This window comes from Perca flavescens, chromosome 5 (assembly GCF_004354835.1).
Source record: "Perca flavescens isolate YP-PL-M2 chromosome 5, PFLA_1.0, whole genome shotgun sequence".
Taxonomy (NCBI): domain Eukaryota; kingdom Metazoa; phylum Chordata; class Actinopteri; order Perciformes; family Percidae; genus Perca; species Perca flavescens.
Genome location: NC_041335.1, coordinates 28,096,127 through 28,113,519, shown reverse-complemented (window position 1 = coordinate 28,113,519; position 17,393 = coordinate 28,096,127). Strand labels below are relative to the sequence as shown.

General features: G+C 41.2%; 1 protein-coding gene across 1 annotated transcript in view; it reads left to right on the top strand.

Moving 5' to 3' along the window:
- rtn4r (reticulon 4 receptor) overlaps positions 1-14,610 on the top strand; it is a 45,939-nt gene extending 31,329 nt beyond the window's left edge. The window contains exon 2 of the mRNA XM_028578500.1: positions 12,546-14,610. Within this exon, the coding sequence (XP_028434301.1) occupies positions 12,546-13,927 (1,382 nt within the window). The 3' untranslated portion in view covers positions 13,928-14,610. The remainder of the gene's footprint in view (positions 1-12,545) is intronic.
- Positions 14,611-17,393: the final 2,783 nt, after the last annotated feature.

Below are 17,393 nucleotides of genomic sequence, written 5' to 3'. Positions count from 1 at the left end.
TTGTGCAATGGTTTCCATTTCTCTTCAAAGCACAGCGGAGAATAGAGACCTAGTGTGCTTGAAGGTCTCTATTCTCCATTGTGCTTTAATATATGCAGTAAATACTGTATATATGAGTCAAACAGAGGAAGGCCAAATTTATTTCAAAGCTGCAGTTTTCACATGCATCGGGTTTAAGTGGAAGGTCGAGGATAGAGAATGAATCCGATGTATGCGGAGGCAGGGGAAGATATGAGATCCTATACCTCACTAATGTCAAAAATCCACCTCCGCTTATAGAGAGTATTGTAGCCCCCACATTTATTTATCGAATTTTCAATAGTTTCCATTGCGCAACAAATCTGAACATATCCCTTTGACAACACTATTATGGAAGAAAAGACGTGTAAAAAAAAATGTGATGTGGGAGCAAAACACTGCTGAGAATACTGCTCTTGTTACAGGGCAGAACAGCAGAAGTAGGCCTCGTGTGATTGGCCCTAATACATTTGCTTGCAGAAACTGACTCAAAAGATGAAAGGAAGGGAGAGGTTTGTCTTTTTCAGGTCAACATGCCTCCAGGGCTGCCTACACATCCAAAATAGATGGATCTACAAGAAAGCTGGCCAGAATTAGTTAACGCTTGCACAATGATCTACCTAACTTATTTATTTATTTGATTCCTTTCATTTTCTGCTACTTTCAGGATATCTTTCTTCCTCTGGCTATTTCTTACAGATGCTTGTGGGCACATTGTGTCTCTGGATTCCTTCCACTGCGTGTCTGATGAGTCATGCATGGGGACTGAAAAGGAATTAAACAGTCATTGTTTGAGATAATGGATAACTAATGGCTACCATGTGAGATGATACTTGAGAGCATGTGTCGTGTGAGATGGAGCAATCGAATATGCCATATGAATTGAAAGATTAAACATGCTGACACTTGCTGATGTGATTAAATAGAGCATGTAAATACCACCCGCACAACAACAACAAACCAGTCAGTCACCACAAACTACAAAGTGGTCGCCACCTGACCACCTCATCCAATTTATCTGTCTCATTTATCTTTTATTTCATTTCATTCTGTCTGCATTTTTAGTGTGGAAACTAAACTAACTGACTTTGACATGCAGGGTATTTTAATGCATACTTATATCTTGTTTTCTTTATCAGTTATCCAATGAAGGACTAGACACATATGGCCAGGTATGAGGAAGCTCCACCAGCATAGACATTTTAAAATAAAAGTCCACAACAAAAACTACATAAATGGAAAGTAAATATAAAAAAACCTAATTGCTAAACTTGTATTTAAACTCAAAAGCCATGTGCCAAAATAAGTTGAATAAAATGCAGACTTCATTTGGTTTTCTTGTTTCTTAAAGCTGCATGAACCAATATTTTTGCCCTTTTAGGGAAACAAGCTGTACTAATAACTTCTGAGTTGATATGGCAAACTTGTTGGCAAACATTTCCCGTTTTTGTTACTTTATCTAGCAAATATGGAGCAACATTAGCATTCTTTTGGAGTTATGTTTCTGGTTATGAATGCATGCATTTCAGGAGTCTCTTTAGCTGCTAAATGCTCTGCTATGTTCACCAGCTAGTTGCTAAGTTTGTCCATCTTCTGTTAGTCACGTAGTGATTTAAACATTGTTAATATAACCATATTAATATTAACTGCTTTAAATACCTAGTTGACTTATGTAATCAATGTATTTAGATTTTTGTCTCTAGTCTTATCAGTGCATTTATACTTTTGTATTACTAATAAGAATGTAAGGAAAGGAAAGGAAAAAAGGAAAAAGAAACATGCATGTTTAATTAAATGTGTGAATATTGGGCTAGCAGATGCAATGGCTTGCTCAAATCTTTAAAAACATATGGATTTGAGTACACGTGTATGTGTTTGTGTGTTTGTGTGTTTTTGCGTACAAGACATATGGGCATTGTAGGTATCCACGCCAGTGAAGATGAGTTCAGAGTTTGCAGTTCTTTGAAGCCCCACTCGCTGGTGAAAGCATGTCTTTCTGGGCTTGCCCTGTCTCAGTCAGTCTGAGGTGATTGGAGTTGACACATTTGCAGACGGTCTGCATCGTCAGCTAGCCAATCCAGCAGGATGCAATGTTGCGAAACTGGAGAAGACAGAAGAAGGTTAGAAGATACATTATGACAGTAAAAAGGGTGTCAATAATGGTTTGTCTTGTGAAAAATTGTCAGGCACATTTTCACCACCTCTTGCCTCAGGCAGTGGATCTACCTGTATCATACATTGCCTGTTCACATTAATGAGAAATCTCCCATTCAAAATACCACTCTTTGCTGTACAGTAGGGTGCATTCACCTATGCATAACCTTGGAATGACTAATGTGTGTGCTTGCAATTGTTTCTATCCTGGGAACAAGGGCTTTGCAAGGTTAAGTAGAGTGCCCATGTCAAGAACAATGAAGCGAAGGGGCTGGCAATTTAGAAATCCTTTTTGGTTTCCCCTACAGCTACACAACAATTCTCCAAACCAACTACATGGATTACTCCCAGAATGACTTTGGTTTAGTCTAGACTGGTCAAAGATTAAGTGCCTGTATTTTCCCCCAATTGTAACTCACACAAACACAACACTTCATCAGGAGCTAGTTCCTCTTCAACAAGCACAAGTGCCAGTTTAGAGGGTCGCTGCCAAATACAGGAATTTTGCAGTAATGAAGCTGTCAGGAAGATGTGAAGTGGATAATGTTTGCACCTGCTCCACTTCCAGGCCTGGCAAACATAATACACCATTCTTTGAGAGCTCAACTATGCCTACAGCAAAGACAGGCTACAATGACATCAAACTGTGTAACCACTCATTACAGCGTGTTCTCTGCTCAGACCACCTCAATGTGTTTTCTCATCCTCACTTGCCCAAATATACGAGGCTGCCTGTGGGTGCTGTCACTGCTGTCTCCCTCTCCAGCTGGCACTTCACATGAGGAGGTGTTAGCATTATCTGAAGCTATCATCCGATATTTACTGTACTGGGGCGGTTATCCATTTTAGTTTATACAGCAGTGATTCATTAGGCCTCATTTGCTTTTGTGCCAGTGCACTGCTCGCAATCCTCACCAATTTCAAATTGTTGACATGAGAGCCCCAGAACTGCATTAGAGACCAGTTTTTTTTTTAAACACCTGAAATGTAAGGACCTCATTCAAAATATAATACACCCTTACTTGTCAGCGTCATGACTACCAGAAGTATACTGCTGGAATCAACACCACTTAGTAAATCCAGTGATATCAATGTCTGCTGACAATACACAGTAAATCAATTTCTTATAAAATGTATGTCGCTAATTAAAGTGCAAACAAGAAACGCTAGAAACTAAGGCAGAAATATATCTGGAAAAAAAAAAACCTGTAGTGACGTGTCACGTGATAGGATAATATAAATAGAAGTTAAAATCATCAAAATGAGCATCTTTATTAACTATCATGATGTGTTTACTGAACTAATGTATAAAAGTTCTTATCTTCTCATATCACAATCTCCTCTTTCCATTCTATGGGGTGTTGAAAGCTTTTGGGCATGCATAAAACATTTCCTTAAACATGTATGAACATGTATTTTCATTAATTTCATTCATAAGTACATAAAGAAAGAACATTAACAGAATAATAGTTATAAAAACGGAATATGCAAGGGAGGCCGAAAGCCTAACAGGTTTATCAAGGGTCTAAGTTTAGCTGAAAAACAAATAAAATAAACTAACTAAAAACTATTTCAAATACAACTAATACGTTTCAAAACATATACATTTTTCCCATTTACATTTGTTTTACCACTCACATACCAAACAATGACATGTCAGAGCTATCCTGCATGGCACAATAGACAACAAACAAACAGCTTAGAGTTCAGCTGTAGCACTTGATGAACCAATTGATATAATGCTGTTCCCTCATGTTTGTTTATTTCTTTGCAGGTTATATTTTCACACAAATCCTCTTAAGTACTTGAGGAGGATGACACGTTCTGTTATAAACAAAAAGAGGATGCCTCCTAAAATGTTGTTAACACCTGTGCTAATGTCTGCCTGAGAGCTAAGCAACACCAAGACACATGGGGCATGTAGTACTGTAGCAGCTGCCCTCATTCATTTTCTCTCCAGCCATGTGTAGATAAGATAAAGCCCTATACACTCTGTTAAGCAAAAATCCTTGGCTGCACCACTGGCAGCCCGCACGGTACAAAACCCCAAAGTAGGGCATTCCAAATTTTCACTCCACTGTGGCCTGAAGAGTGCATCTGGACACCCCCACACACTCATGCTCGACTGACGCCTGCATTATTTTCCGCTTACTACTTGAATTATGCATTTTACATGGTTTTACATGTGGAAATTGCCCATGTCTGTGACATGTGGAGGCGGGCACAAAGTTGGATTTGAGCCAGTCTGCTAAACCTCACGGGTAGACTTGACTCCCAACGCCTTCTGTGGAACATTTCATAGTGAGCTTTCGCAGCACTAAGGGCAACTTGGTTTGCTGCCAACTATACAATAGTGTTGTGAGAAATGTGCAATTTTTGTCCCCTAATCCAGTGGCGCTTCGCCACCACTCAACAATTAATCCTCTGTAGTGGCATTTAACCATACCTAACTCTATTTCAGCTATTATATATTATATATAATTCTATTATAGCTTGAAATGCAACTAAGAAGAAAAAGCATTGTAATTTTAGAAACTAATCTGATTTATAGTTGTAGGAGTGCTGCCCATACCCATATATACAGTCAGTGGTGTAAAAAGTAAGGGAAATAATGTTTTCTGTGGCTCTGGAGGAGCTTTGTCAAGCCTGAGATATTTTTTAGTTTACAACGCTGGAGTATTTCAACCTTAGCTTGTAGACTATAAATTTGTAACGGAAAGTCTGCAATACACACTATCATTGGGTTTGAAAGATATGGGCAATAACCATCGTTTATAGACCTTTCCTGTCTGGTGCTCAATTTGCAGTAGTAGTTGTGGGATCAATTGTTTTTGGAGCTTTTGCAGTCCCCCACAGCATATTTGATAGAAGCGCAATACTAAATTACCATCATAACCAATACCGCAAAGTAAAACACTCCATTGCAAGTAAGAATCAACAACCTCAACAGCACTTAAAGTACCAAAAGTAAAAGTACCACTTACAGTATGCAGTCAGAATTATCAATGTTAATTAGTACTACTGAAGAATGAATGTGCAAGCAGAATTTTAATGTTACAGCAGGTTACGGTGGAGCAAATGTGAACTTTTAGCATTACCTCAACTTTTATAAGGTAATTTAATATTTAACAAGATATGCTATCATATGAGCTGATGATACAGTGTGTATGTTAAATATAACTAACAATATTTGGATTGTACATGTTGTGAAGTACAATTCTAAAGTGGCATACAGTTAAAGTACAAACACAGTACCAATACTTCAAAATTGTATCTAAGTATAGTACTTGAGTAGATCTACTTTATCAAGTTTTTTTTTATATCACTGTGGACAGCAACAACACTTTGTAAATGTTGAACACAACACATTCTTGACTGAGTCAGTGCATCACTCAAGGCTCGATAGTAATTTGATGTCAGTTGTTGAAAGGGAGAACACTTTTCCTTCCACTTTCGCTTCCAATTGTTCTCCAGTCGAGCAGGGATTCGATCTGACAGCCCTCTGATTGCAAACTCATTCTCTCACTGTCAGGATATCGCCAGCCCTCTGCCTTTCTCGCAGACATGAAAAGACTCTCCCATGTCTGTGCAATGCACACATGTTCACATATATGCCAACAGATCTATATAGACCCTCTTTTTCCACACACACACACACACACACACACACACACACACATACACACACACACACACACTGTTGCCTGCCTCTGTATGTCCTTCTACCTGCCGACCTCTGGTTCCCTCAGTTATTCATGCGCCATCTGCTTGGGCAAGTGCTGTGTCAGATGTGTGTCAAACAGGACCTCATCTGTCCCCCCTGTTCGTCTTCTAATTGTGTCCTTGTCTGCATGCTATAGCCGCCACTGATGCCCATGCAACACTCCATGGTTACCCAAGGACTCTAGCTCGACTCTGGTCCATCATGTCCTAAATAACCTGTTTGATCTGATGTGTGCATCTTTATTTAAGATTATAGCATCTGGTTCATCAATGTTGTACGGGCAAGCACACATCTGTCCGTGTGTGCTGGTCTATGTGTTTGTTTTGTGCGCTCTTTTAAGAAGTGGGTTGAAGATTATTCACATTTCCATTGAGATACAGAAATATAGGCAACGTTGTCAATAATTTACATTACATCCACTCATTATTTAAGTCAATAGTAAATGGATGTGCACTCTTTATTATAACCAGAATCACATCATAGTGGCTAACACATAATCACAAGTGAAATTAGACAGCATCACGGTTGAAAAAGTACTGTAATGAACAAGTTAAGAAATAATTTGACCTTGAAATAAGACTAATTGTGTTGTTAAAGAAAAAAAGTTGCTCTTTTGAACACTGTGACAAAAGAAGTGTGTTGTTAAAAGAAATTTGGACCTTGAAATAAGACTAATTGTGTTGTTAAAGAAAAAAAGTTGCTCTTTTGAACACTGTGACAAGGTAAATGTGGAAGCCATAAAAGGGCCAATGTGGCCTTCTGAGCACAACCTTTTCCATATATGCCTTGCCAACCAATCCCTCTGCAATTCAGTGATGCTTGAAAGTGAAGACCATATATTCTCTTTAACAAAACTTTTTTTTACGGGCTTATGAATAAAAAAGAAGTTCAAAGCCATCTAAAATGGAATATTCTCCTGGTCTGCCATGACAGTGTAACTGTAGGCTACTCTGTAATTCTTGCCTTTCAAAATAAGTACTTTATCAAAAAGTCTACTTGAGTCAAAGTAGAAGCACTGTACGGCATCACTCAAAACCCCATCAGAGCCAAAAGTGAAGGCTTGATGAATCACTCAGAAATTAGAAAAAACATAAATATACTGTATGTTTCCCCATTGTTCACTGTCTGTGTGTCAGTTTCTACAATGGATTAAGTCACAGGAGAAGTGTCAGACTGATCCCACTTATCTGAGAAAAGAAAAATGCAGGATTATTTGTCATGAACCAATCCTAATCATCAAGGGTGGGCCTGAACTTAAAAATAACATGGCTGATGTTCTGGGTGAGTGTGATTAAGAAAAATTTTTATATTCGTGAGCTTAGAATTATAAGGTTCTATCTCCACTTTTGGTCGAAATTGAGTTTTTGACATAATCTGATCCATTCAGTGTTTATTAATGCCTGTGTGGTGTTATTTTTGTAAAAAAAATATTTTGTTAGTTAGTTATTAATAGTAGATCATACTACATAACAGTTTCGCCAGCTGGGATGTAAAAACTTTGATGCTCAATATCTCAGAACTACCCTAAACGGAGATAGAACCTTATAATTCTAAGTTCACGTATTACTAATCATCTACTTTACGCAAAATTTAAAAAGGATTTAGCATGGCTAGATAGCCATATTGACCTCATGAAAAATGAGTACCAGAAGGGAGAGCAAAAGCAAGCAGAACAGTCAGCATTTGATGAAGGGCCTGAGAGACAAAAACAGAAATCAACAAATCCAACACAGATAAACACAGTCTAATTGATAGTATAGTATAATTGGCGTAGGCCTGCACACTGCAGCGATAGTTTTGGTGTCTCCTTTATTTCTTGCACGATACGCGAGCGTATGTGTCAAGCCAGGCAGGTAATCACATACAGGAAGATCACAGAGCAGCTGGATGTTTTTACCAAAATAAACAATTTCAAAATAAAACAGCCAGGTTTATGGTGATTTGGGCCGTCTTGACTACTCACAGCGAGGCACACGATCAGGCACACGGAGAGAGAGACCGACGGACAGACAGAGAGAGAGAGCCAGAGAGAGAGAGAGAGAGACACACACACATACACACACACAGCCACATATAAGCTACAATTACCACAGTTTTCCCCACTCATCCTGTCTCTTTCTATCAGATATATATATATATATATATATATATATATATATATATATATATATAGAGAGAGAGAGAGAGAGAGAGAGAGAGACGTGACCTGTGCGTAGAACAGCCCAGTCTCATGCCAGGTCGTTATATAGTCACGTTATTGTAATCTATTAAGTGGTGGACAGGTTACGTAAATGCCGTTTTTTTCGTGTGGCGATTACGAAATTGAAAGCAAAGCATTTTAATGGGAAGCATATTTCGTGATCCCAGAACGCTGACGGTAGCGAGTAGTTGATAAGGCAAAAGTCCGCGTAGAGAGGTTGGTTGGGGTGGTGGATGGGTCAGAAAAAACAGGACTTTCACCCCGGAGACAGGGGATCGCGCCCCGCGTGTGGCAGTACCTTTGTTGGCGTGTCCCGCGTGTGACGGTTCCTTTCCCCGTTCTTTTTTTTTCCTAACCCCAACTTTCTCGTTATTGTGGCGTTTCATTTCCCCGTTGTGGTGTTTCATTTCCCCGTTGTGGTGTTTCATTTCCCCGTTGTGGTGTTTCATTTCCCCGTTGTTGTGTGCCCCTGCGGCCGGGGATCGTGTCCTGCGAGTGGCGGCCCGTTACGTTGTTTTGGCCGCCGTGCAGCGTTTCATTTCCCCGTTGTTGTGTGCCCCTGCGCGGGTCGCGAGTGGCGGCCCGTCCAGTTGTTTTGGCCGCCGTGCGGCGTTTCATTTCCCCGTTGTTGTGTGCCCCTGCGCGGCTGGACCGCGAGTGGCGGCCCATCCCGTTGTTTTGGCCGGCGTGTGGCGCCTCGAAAAGCGTGACCTGTACACGTTCAAAAGTCGTTGCATATACACGAAAAAAATGTCAAAATCGTAACCTGTACACGAATTTATGAATCAAAATAACGTGACTATTACACGACCTGGCGTGAGACCGGGTTGCGTAGAAATACGTGTGCGGTATGAATGGCCAGACGCACGATCAGGCACCTATCTAGGCTACGTGACACTTACTCGTGCGGTGTGTTCCAGCTGTAAGAAGTTTGTTTGTGAGTTTACAAGTCTGTTCTGCACCGAGTTACTGCCCTATATTACTTTCAGTTCACAAAGTCATTTATAGCTGCATTGGCTGTGCTAAAATTGGGCTTCATGCAACTGTCATATCCTGTACAGTTTGTCTAAGTTATTTCTTTCAACATTATATAAAAACAATTTATGTATGCATGGATGGGTTCACACAAGATACGTGACCTCAGAGAAAGGATCATGACTATGAATAAATGCAGGCCCGCTTCGGAGAAACACAATAATGCATGATTTCAGAAAGAGGCTATGAGATTCCTCTGGAGAACTACTATGATTCATCTCTGACAGAGACATCACTTCCACTCTGGGCCAAGGGGATAAGACTGTCATGTTAGCCGTCCCTGCCCAATCCCCAGGCCTTCAAAGTAAAGCCACCGTGATGAATCGCAGGGCCCTCTGAATGTGCTGTCCCGACATGCCCTCTGTGTTCTTTGTGGGTTTCAAAGCATGAGGAAGGGTTTAAATGTGTGTTGTATTTTCACAGTAAGACAGAGGAGGGCTGATAGTTTGTTTAGAGAAACATGCCAGGGACACATGCGTTTGAGCTAGACTCCTCGGCTAAGTGATGCACTCATACTGTCAGTAAACAAAGCTGTCTGTGCCACTCGTACCACTCCTGTGAGCATCTTTCTGTTTTGCTACTGAACGTTTTCTCTAGCAGCTTCGAGAGAACTGATACCCAGTATTTTTTTACGACTAAAATTGCAGTAAGCTGATATTATTTATCCACTGTCATGCCTGAATCGTTCTTTTGACCATGGGACAAAACTCTCCCTGAAATCCATGCTAATGCAAGTCTTTTAGATGAGTTGGTAAGGAGGGAAAACGCAGGTCTCTTTGCAGGTTCTTCAGATTGTCAAGGTCTGAAACTGGTTGAATAAAATCTTTACCTTTGCGATCAAAGAAAGGGACACTGAGGGGCCAATATCAACCCAATTGTATGTCCTAATCAGAGTGCCTCAGCAGCATCACATCATTTTGGAAAAATTCTTTTGACAGACAATTAAATTAGTCGAGCAGGGAAGCTATATAGCAATAGCAACCTGCTATATATTGTCAGGCTCATATTGTAAATAGAAGTACCTTTCTTGGAGGAGGGGGTTGATGTGATGTGATGTGATGTGATGTACTTTACTCAAAGCGAAGGGGCTATGGTGACAGTCGGGAGGAAACAAAGAGGCTTGTCTGCTCTTAAAGAGAGTGATGATTGCTACTGTACAATAATATAGCTCTCAGAAGAAAGGCCACTGGCAGGGTCTGAAACAGGAAGGCAGTGCTTGGAGCCATGTTTTGACACAGCAGATAGGGGAAGATTAAGTGTTGAAACCAAAGCTGGCAGAGGACGATAAGGAATTCATTTTTTTTCTTTTTTTTTACCCTTGTTGCTGTTTTTAAGATATTTAAGTTTGTGTCAACAACAGCTGTGAGGACAGCTAAACATAAGTTCCTTTTTTTGTGTTATCTTTGCAACCATTTAGATTTGGAACAAAGACAACACAGTAGTGACAAAAATAAAAGGGGGAAGACCAACATTGTTGACCGATCAATGGTGTGAATGCCACTCTTACTGTACATCAGCTGTCCATAGACACAAGTCTCTAAGGTGAAGGTGAGATGTGTAACTAAGAAGTCACGCAGAGGTTATTCAGAAATGTGACAACGAAAGAGTACAAATATTTCAAGAAACCATGACTCCCAGATATTTGCTTGCAACATCTGGTAAGGCAATCATGATGCAGATGAGAAGATGGTTTTAGTGGGAAAGAGGTGATTGGGACAGAGTTGATGACATTGTGAGGCTTATGCTGTCATTCAACAGATGCTAACAAAGACAAGTCATATTACGCAGAGAGCTGAGGAAACCAGGTTTTGACATGCAACGCATGGGTGGAAATAGACTGTTAATGAATAGACAGCAAAAGGGGTGGGGGGGGGGGGGATGAAGACAGCAGAGGAGATACACGAAGCGTGTTGTGTGATAAAATATGGCTATTGTTAGGCAGTGCTGAAGGAAAAGTGCTGCGATGCAGAAAGAGTGGAAAGTCTTGACAGCTTTCCGGTGGCAGTCTGACGGCTGAGCAGGGAGATTGGAAGGAAAGTGCAGCAGAGGGCTGCTGTCAGGCCACACCAGAGCTCCGTTTAACAAGGTCCAGAGATGAGCTGCACCACAACACATTGCAGAGGAATGAGAAGAGAGAGAGAGAGTGGGAACGGAGGGAGGTCTGAGTAAGGCTCATGCATTTTCCAGAGCCTTGCTACCTGTCGTGCCTGCGAGCCTGGGATTCCTCACATGTGCATGGGAGCAGAGATTGGAAATCCTCAGTAAGGACAGGGAGCTGAAGAGGATTCAGAGATTTGAAGCATTACCTGTCATTATATGCTGCTACTAGACATGCCTGTGACACTTTGACACCAGAGTCTCTGCTTGAAGGAATGTGTGAGCCCCAATAGATGCACTTCAATTTTACAAAGTAAATGTCAGAGGTAATCATTTACATGTGGTAATCCAGTCTATTTCAATTATCGTGCCACTGTGTATCAAGCTGAACCGTGGCAGAGGACAGGCAGAAATAATTAATGTGAGCAAATGCAGGAACACGCCTTATTTTAAACATGGATGCCTTCGGGGCAAACACATATTTTGTACAAGGATATTTACGGGCCTCGTCCTGAGTGCTACCACACCTTTTCTATATCTCATCTTCATGCTGCACTTAGAAAAAATGTTTCAGTCATGGCTGCACAGTGGAAACTCTAGCAGGGCCTTTGTAGCCATCTTTCCAGCTTGGCCGCAGGCATCAATCTCTGAGCCTGGCATGAAAGCTTATCTCCCAGCGTCAGGCTAAATGTCAACCTCAGGAACGCTGAAATACTATTAGTTATGTCCGCCCTATTTACTAATTCCACATAAAAGCCACCCAATTATTTTTAAATGAGTCTGCCTTCACAGGATTCTCTTCAGCTGTTTAGGTCCTCATGTCAGCAGAAGCAGCAGGGAGATGTGTCCCCAGATCCAAATAACCACTGTTAAAATACGTGCTAAATCACTGTTATGTAGAGAATTCCCTATTCTGTAGTAATGTGCTGAACTCTACAAAAAATGTTTTGGATTTTTCAAACTTTCAGTTTTTTTTAATTTGATGGTGTGTGTAGTACCATAGGCTTAAATTGTGTGTATCAATTATTGCTCATTGTTTTCAAAAATTTATTTTCAGTCATATGAATATAAAAAATAACAAAAAACAGACATCTGTTTCTTCTACACTTAATGGTAGCTACCCTCATGTTCTTTTTCAGACTGATTCTCAAATGATGTCTGATTAAAATGTACTGTGTTCTTTCAAAGGTTTATGCATATTACATCCTGACCGGAATTCATCTGTTTCTACAGATTTCTGCGACTATATTAGAACTGTGACTTTTAATATTTACATACATTATTTACTAACCCACTGATTTTTCTCTGTCTCCGTAGGGGGGCGACTCCTGTTTCTGGTGATGTGGCTGAACATTGTGCCTCGAAGTGACAGCTGCCCTGCAAAGTGTGTGTGCTACAGTGAGCCCAAGCCCACTGTGGCCTGCCAACAACACGGACTGTTTTCCATTCCTACTGAGATCCCCGTGCGGAGCCAGCGGATATTCCTCCAGAGCAACAAGCTAACAGTGGTGAGGTCCACCAGCTTCAGCTCTTGCCACAATCTTACGGTTCTCTGGCTATACTCCAACAACATCAGCTACATCGAGGCTGGTGCCTTTTACGGCTTGGAAAGACTGGAGGAACTGGACATTGGAGACAACAGCAACCTCCGCACCATCAACCCTACAGCCTTCCGGGGCTTAACTAAGCTGCACACCCTCCACTTGCACAGGTGTGGCCTGTCAGAGCTCCCCGTTGGGGTTTTCCGAGGAATGTTCTCCCTACAGTATCTTTACCTGCAGGACAATAACATTCTAACCCTGCATGATGACACCTTTCTGGACCTTGCCAACCTCACCTATCTGTATCTGCACAATAACAAGATCAAGATAGTAACAGACAACATGTTTCGAGGCTTAGTCAATCTGGACAGGTTGCTGCTACACCAGAACCGGGTTATCTATGTCCAACCAAGGGCTTTTAGTGATCTTGGTAAGCTGAAATCCTTGTTCTTGTTCTTTAACAATCTCACTGTCTTGACGGGGGAGACCATGGATGCGCTGGAGTCTCTCCAGTATTTGCGTTTGAATGGGAACCAGTGGATCTGTGACTGCCGAGCGAGGACCTTGTGGGACTGGTTCAAACGTTTCAAAGGTTCCAGTTCTGAGTTGGAGTGCATTGTTCCCGAATTCCTGGCAGGAAAGGACCTGAAGCGACTGAAAAGTGAAGACTTGGAGGGCTGTGTGGAAACGCCTCAAATCCAGACCAATCTCTTCAACTCCAAGGGACAGTCAGGGAAATTCTCTTCCACCGAAAATCCTCTCGGGGACACCATTCCCAGATGTTGCCTTGGAGATAATGACAAGTCCTCAATCCTGTCTGGTAAAAGCCGCCAAATCACTAACAACCCCCTTAAGGAAAAGGAGAACATGTCTAAGACTAAGTATAAGGAGCCGGAACGAACAAAAAACGAGACCCAAAACAAGCAGAATGATGGACCACTGGGAACCTTGTCCAACACCCTGGACAAGTCTTTGGAAAATCTAAACCCTGACCTTATAGACAATCTGGAATCATCTACAGCATCAAACAAAAAGAAAAAGAAGTGCTCCAAAAAGCCCAAATCAGACGCCCACTGCATCAAAGGCCGAGGTTCTACTTTGCAAGTGTTGCACTTTCTCTTCATTCCCATGATCTGGATATCTCTAGCCATGTCTTAGGACTCCTGATCTCACTCTGAACACAGGCCTCAAGATTGTTGATGCTCATGACAATGATAACAGAAGATGCAGTGACATCTACAACAGACACTGACTGAAAAGTGAGGAGTCACGTTGACCCACTGTGGGCCTGGACAAACAATGATGATGAAGACTTTAGAGTACATTTAACAAAATGGATGCCTTTACAGAACACTGCAGATCTAATGTATATAATGAATTGGTGCCCAAAATTGTTTGTTCTCTATGTACTTAACTGTACTGCGTCTAAGCTACACTTCGAGGACTCCTCCCTTTTTCCCTCTCAAAAGCTTTTACTGCTTAGACAGACCACCGGAAGACGAAAAAAAGAAACAAGAACAAAAAACAAATACAGGAAATCAGAGACAGCGCGCACACAAAGAATGTTGGGTCCGTTGAAGATAAACAATCTCCCCCCCATTATTTATTCAAAGTGATGCATTTGTTGGGTAATGTTATGTTTTTTATGTTTATAAAAACAAATGTTTTATCTCCCCAAATTTTTGTTCTATTTTCATGACAGAAAGGGTTTATGGGTAGCATTTACGAAAAGAATGCTGTCAGTTTGTGTATGGAGATTGCAATGGAACCATAGATATGCATTTTATTTTACTTGTGTACAAGTATGAATATATTATGAATAAAAGTTCTTATTTCTTAGAGCTTTTTGATATTGTGTGGTATTTTCCAGTACAACAGAGCACATGGACTCTGACGTCTTAAATGCGATGATTTGCTGCCTTTGTCTTGTGTTGCAGTGGTGAAATGTAACTAAGTACATTTACTCAAGTACTGTACTTGGCCATTATCTGCTAATTTATACTTCTACTTCACTACATCTCAGAGGCACAATATTGTACTGTTTGCTCCACAACATTATCATCCCCTTCCTGTCCAGTGAAAACCATGTATCTCCAGATGTGCTGATTTTGAATGTTTGTGATGAACTGAAGGATGAAGTGTTCCTTTATGTTGAGAACATTCTCCTACTTATGAAGCTGAATAAACTATTAAAAAAGCCTCTTGGATTAGCTGGAAAATGCATCATCACAAAGCTGAAAACAGGGCTGTTTTTCTGACACAAAAGTTGACCTTTGTAGAGATACCTGGTTCTCATAGGACATCAACGTTACAAACATATGATGATCTTATAGAATATGATGCATTGCTGTAGATTAACTACCGAACAATATATTAAAAGGAGTTAAAATGAGCCCACTCTTACCCATCTACAGCAGTAAAAAGCAACATACACAATAATGCAGCAGTGATATTAATCCAAAAACATCATATAGTTAAACACTGACAGTGAGCATTTTACTGCACAAGAAGTACTTTTACTTTTCATACTTTAAAGTTCTAGTCAGTAAGATTTGAGTTATTTCTAGCGGCAGCTTTGGCGGCAAGATGTAATTGCAGGTGGGCCTCTGGGCCCTCATCTCCTAGAGTTCCTTTCAAAAACGAACAGTGTCAACTGTATGACGTCATTAGAGTGTCAGCTCTCACCTGCGTGATGCCTTCACATGCTCCAGTCCACACTGATAGCAGTACAGTCTCATATGAGCTAAGAGCTAATACATCCATAAGGATGAGAGCCGTGTAGGGACATGCGCAGCCGTGGAGATAATGGAGCTGGGAAGGCAGCGGCTAGCTAACGTGGCTAATCGTGCTAATGCGGTCAAAAATGCTAACACAGCTAGCGGGATTATTTACCAAGGGGGTTGGGGAGGCGCAAAGTTTTACACACTGCGCCTCCCCGAGACCCTCTTGAGTTATCCCGCTAGCTGCGTTAGCACTATTGACTGTGTTGGCATGGTTAGCCACATAGTGTTAGCAGTCAAACGAGCCAGTGCACGGCCATCCCGGGTAACGTTAGTGTACAGCAGCCAACGTCAACTGGCGGCCCGCGGGCCACATCCGGCCCGCCAAAGACTTTAGTCTGGCCCGCAGAGTAATCATGAATTCACAAAATGTAAAGAGAAAAAAATGTGTTCTGTTATTTATCATTTCAAGCATTTAGAGCAAAAACCCAGCCCTCCTGTATTTACATCTCTATTCACATGCCGGGATTCTCTACAGCGATGCCCGAGCTCCACACACACGGCTGAGCCGAGATGTGTGTGAGTTAAAACACACAGTAGAAAGTGAAAATTTCAAACAAGAATAGGCGTATTAGGTATAAATTCATTTTATTTTCTTTATTTGAAAGTCCGGCCCCCAGAGTGTCTGCTTAGAAAAATTCTGGCCCTTGAAAAAATGTTAGTTGATGACCCCTGGTGTACAGAATGTGATAAAACATTAGCTGATGAAGTGGAGGCCGAGGAAGAGTGGGCAGCACACACCGTCTTCCCCTTATTCGCCTTACCTGATGAGGAAAGGGCTGAACGTCCCTCACATTGCCAACATTATGAGCTGACACAACATGGCTAACAGTGCTAATATCTGAACCAACCTGAGCATCAGAATGTGGAGGGAAGAAAAAACTCTTGAGGCCTTACAACATTTTTGCTCTTTATAAATAAAATAAGGGGGTTGTTGGTGGTGCTGCCTTCACCCGAAGCTCTCCACAGGCTAGCGGTGCTGCCAAACCTGCTGGGGGCTCCCTGACTGCGGGTCCCCCCGACTGCGGGCAGAGAAGAGAGCCCATCTTCTCTAAGGCTTTAGGGTGGCTTCCAGCCTGGCTATAATTTCCTGAATGTTCTTCCAAAAAGGCGACTCCGTGGAGAGAAGGTGGTTCATTACAGAGAGGACAGACCAAGCCGGAGGTGTCTGTGTCCCACCTAAGATGCACACATAGACCGGCCGCAGTCAATGGCAAAGGTTTAGATGTGATCTTAACCGACATCAGCTCGGTGCTCTTGCGGGTGTGGGTGTTTAGTTTTTTGTTTATTTTTATTTGGAAGTGGAACTGTCTTCTTTCTCTGTCTGTTGGTCCGCCATTGTGAGTCAGCAGTAATGAAATGTACTGTAGGCGCCCGATTAACATACCGTTTCTTTGCGTCTTTCCTCATCGGAAGTTCCCAATTCCCGAGTAGCCTACAAGTAAAAAACAAAACCTTTTTTTCCATTGAACACAAAGTATTTTATTTTTAAACACACTGCACGCTGACAGGGAGAGGGATTTCTAAACTGCACTTTCTGTCCTTGAAGAATCTGGTATGACAGAAAATGCACTTTTAACAGTGTGCTATACTGTATGTCTGCTACAGTGGTGAAAAAGTAGTGTTGAAAATTGAAGATTTTTTTTTTTTCAAAAATGTAATATACATTTTTAAAAACAATTTTATTGACTAAATAATCACAACAATATTCAATAGATGGACAAATGAAATGAAATCATTTGTTGCAGCCCCAGTACCCCAAGAATAAAATAGTAAAGACAAACTAATTGTACTTAATACGTGTTATATATACTATTAATACTATTTTAAGGAGGTCTAGAAAG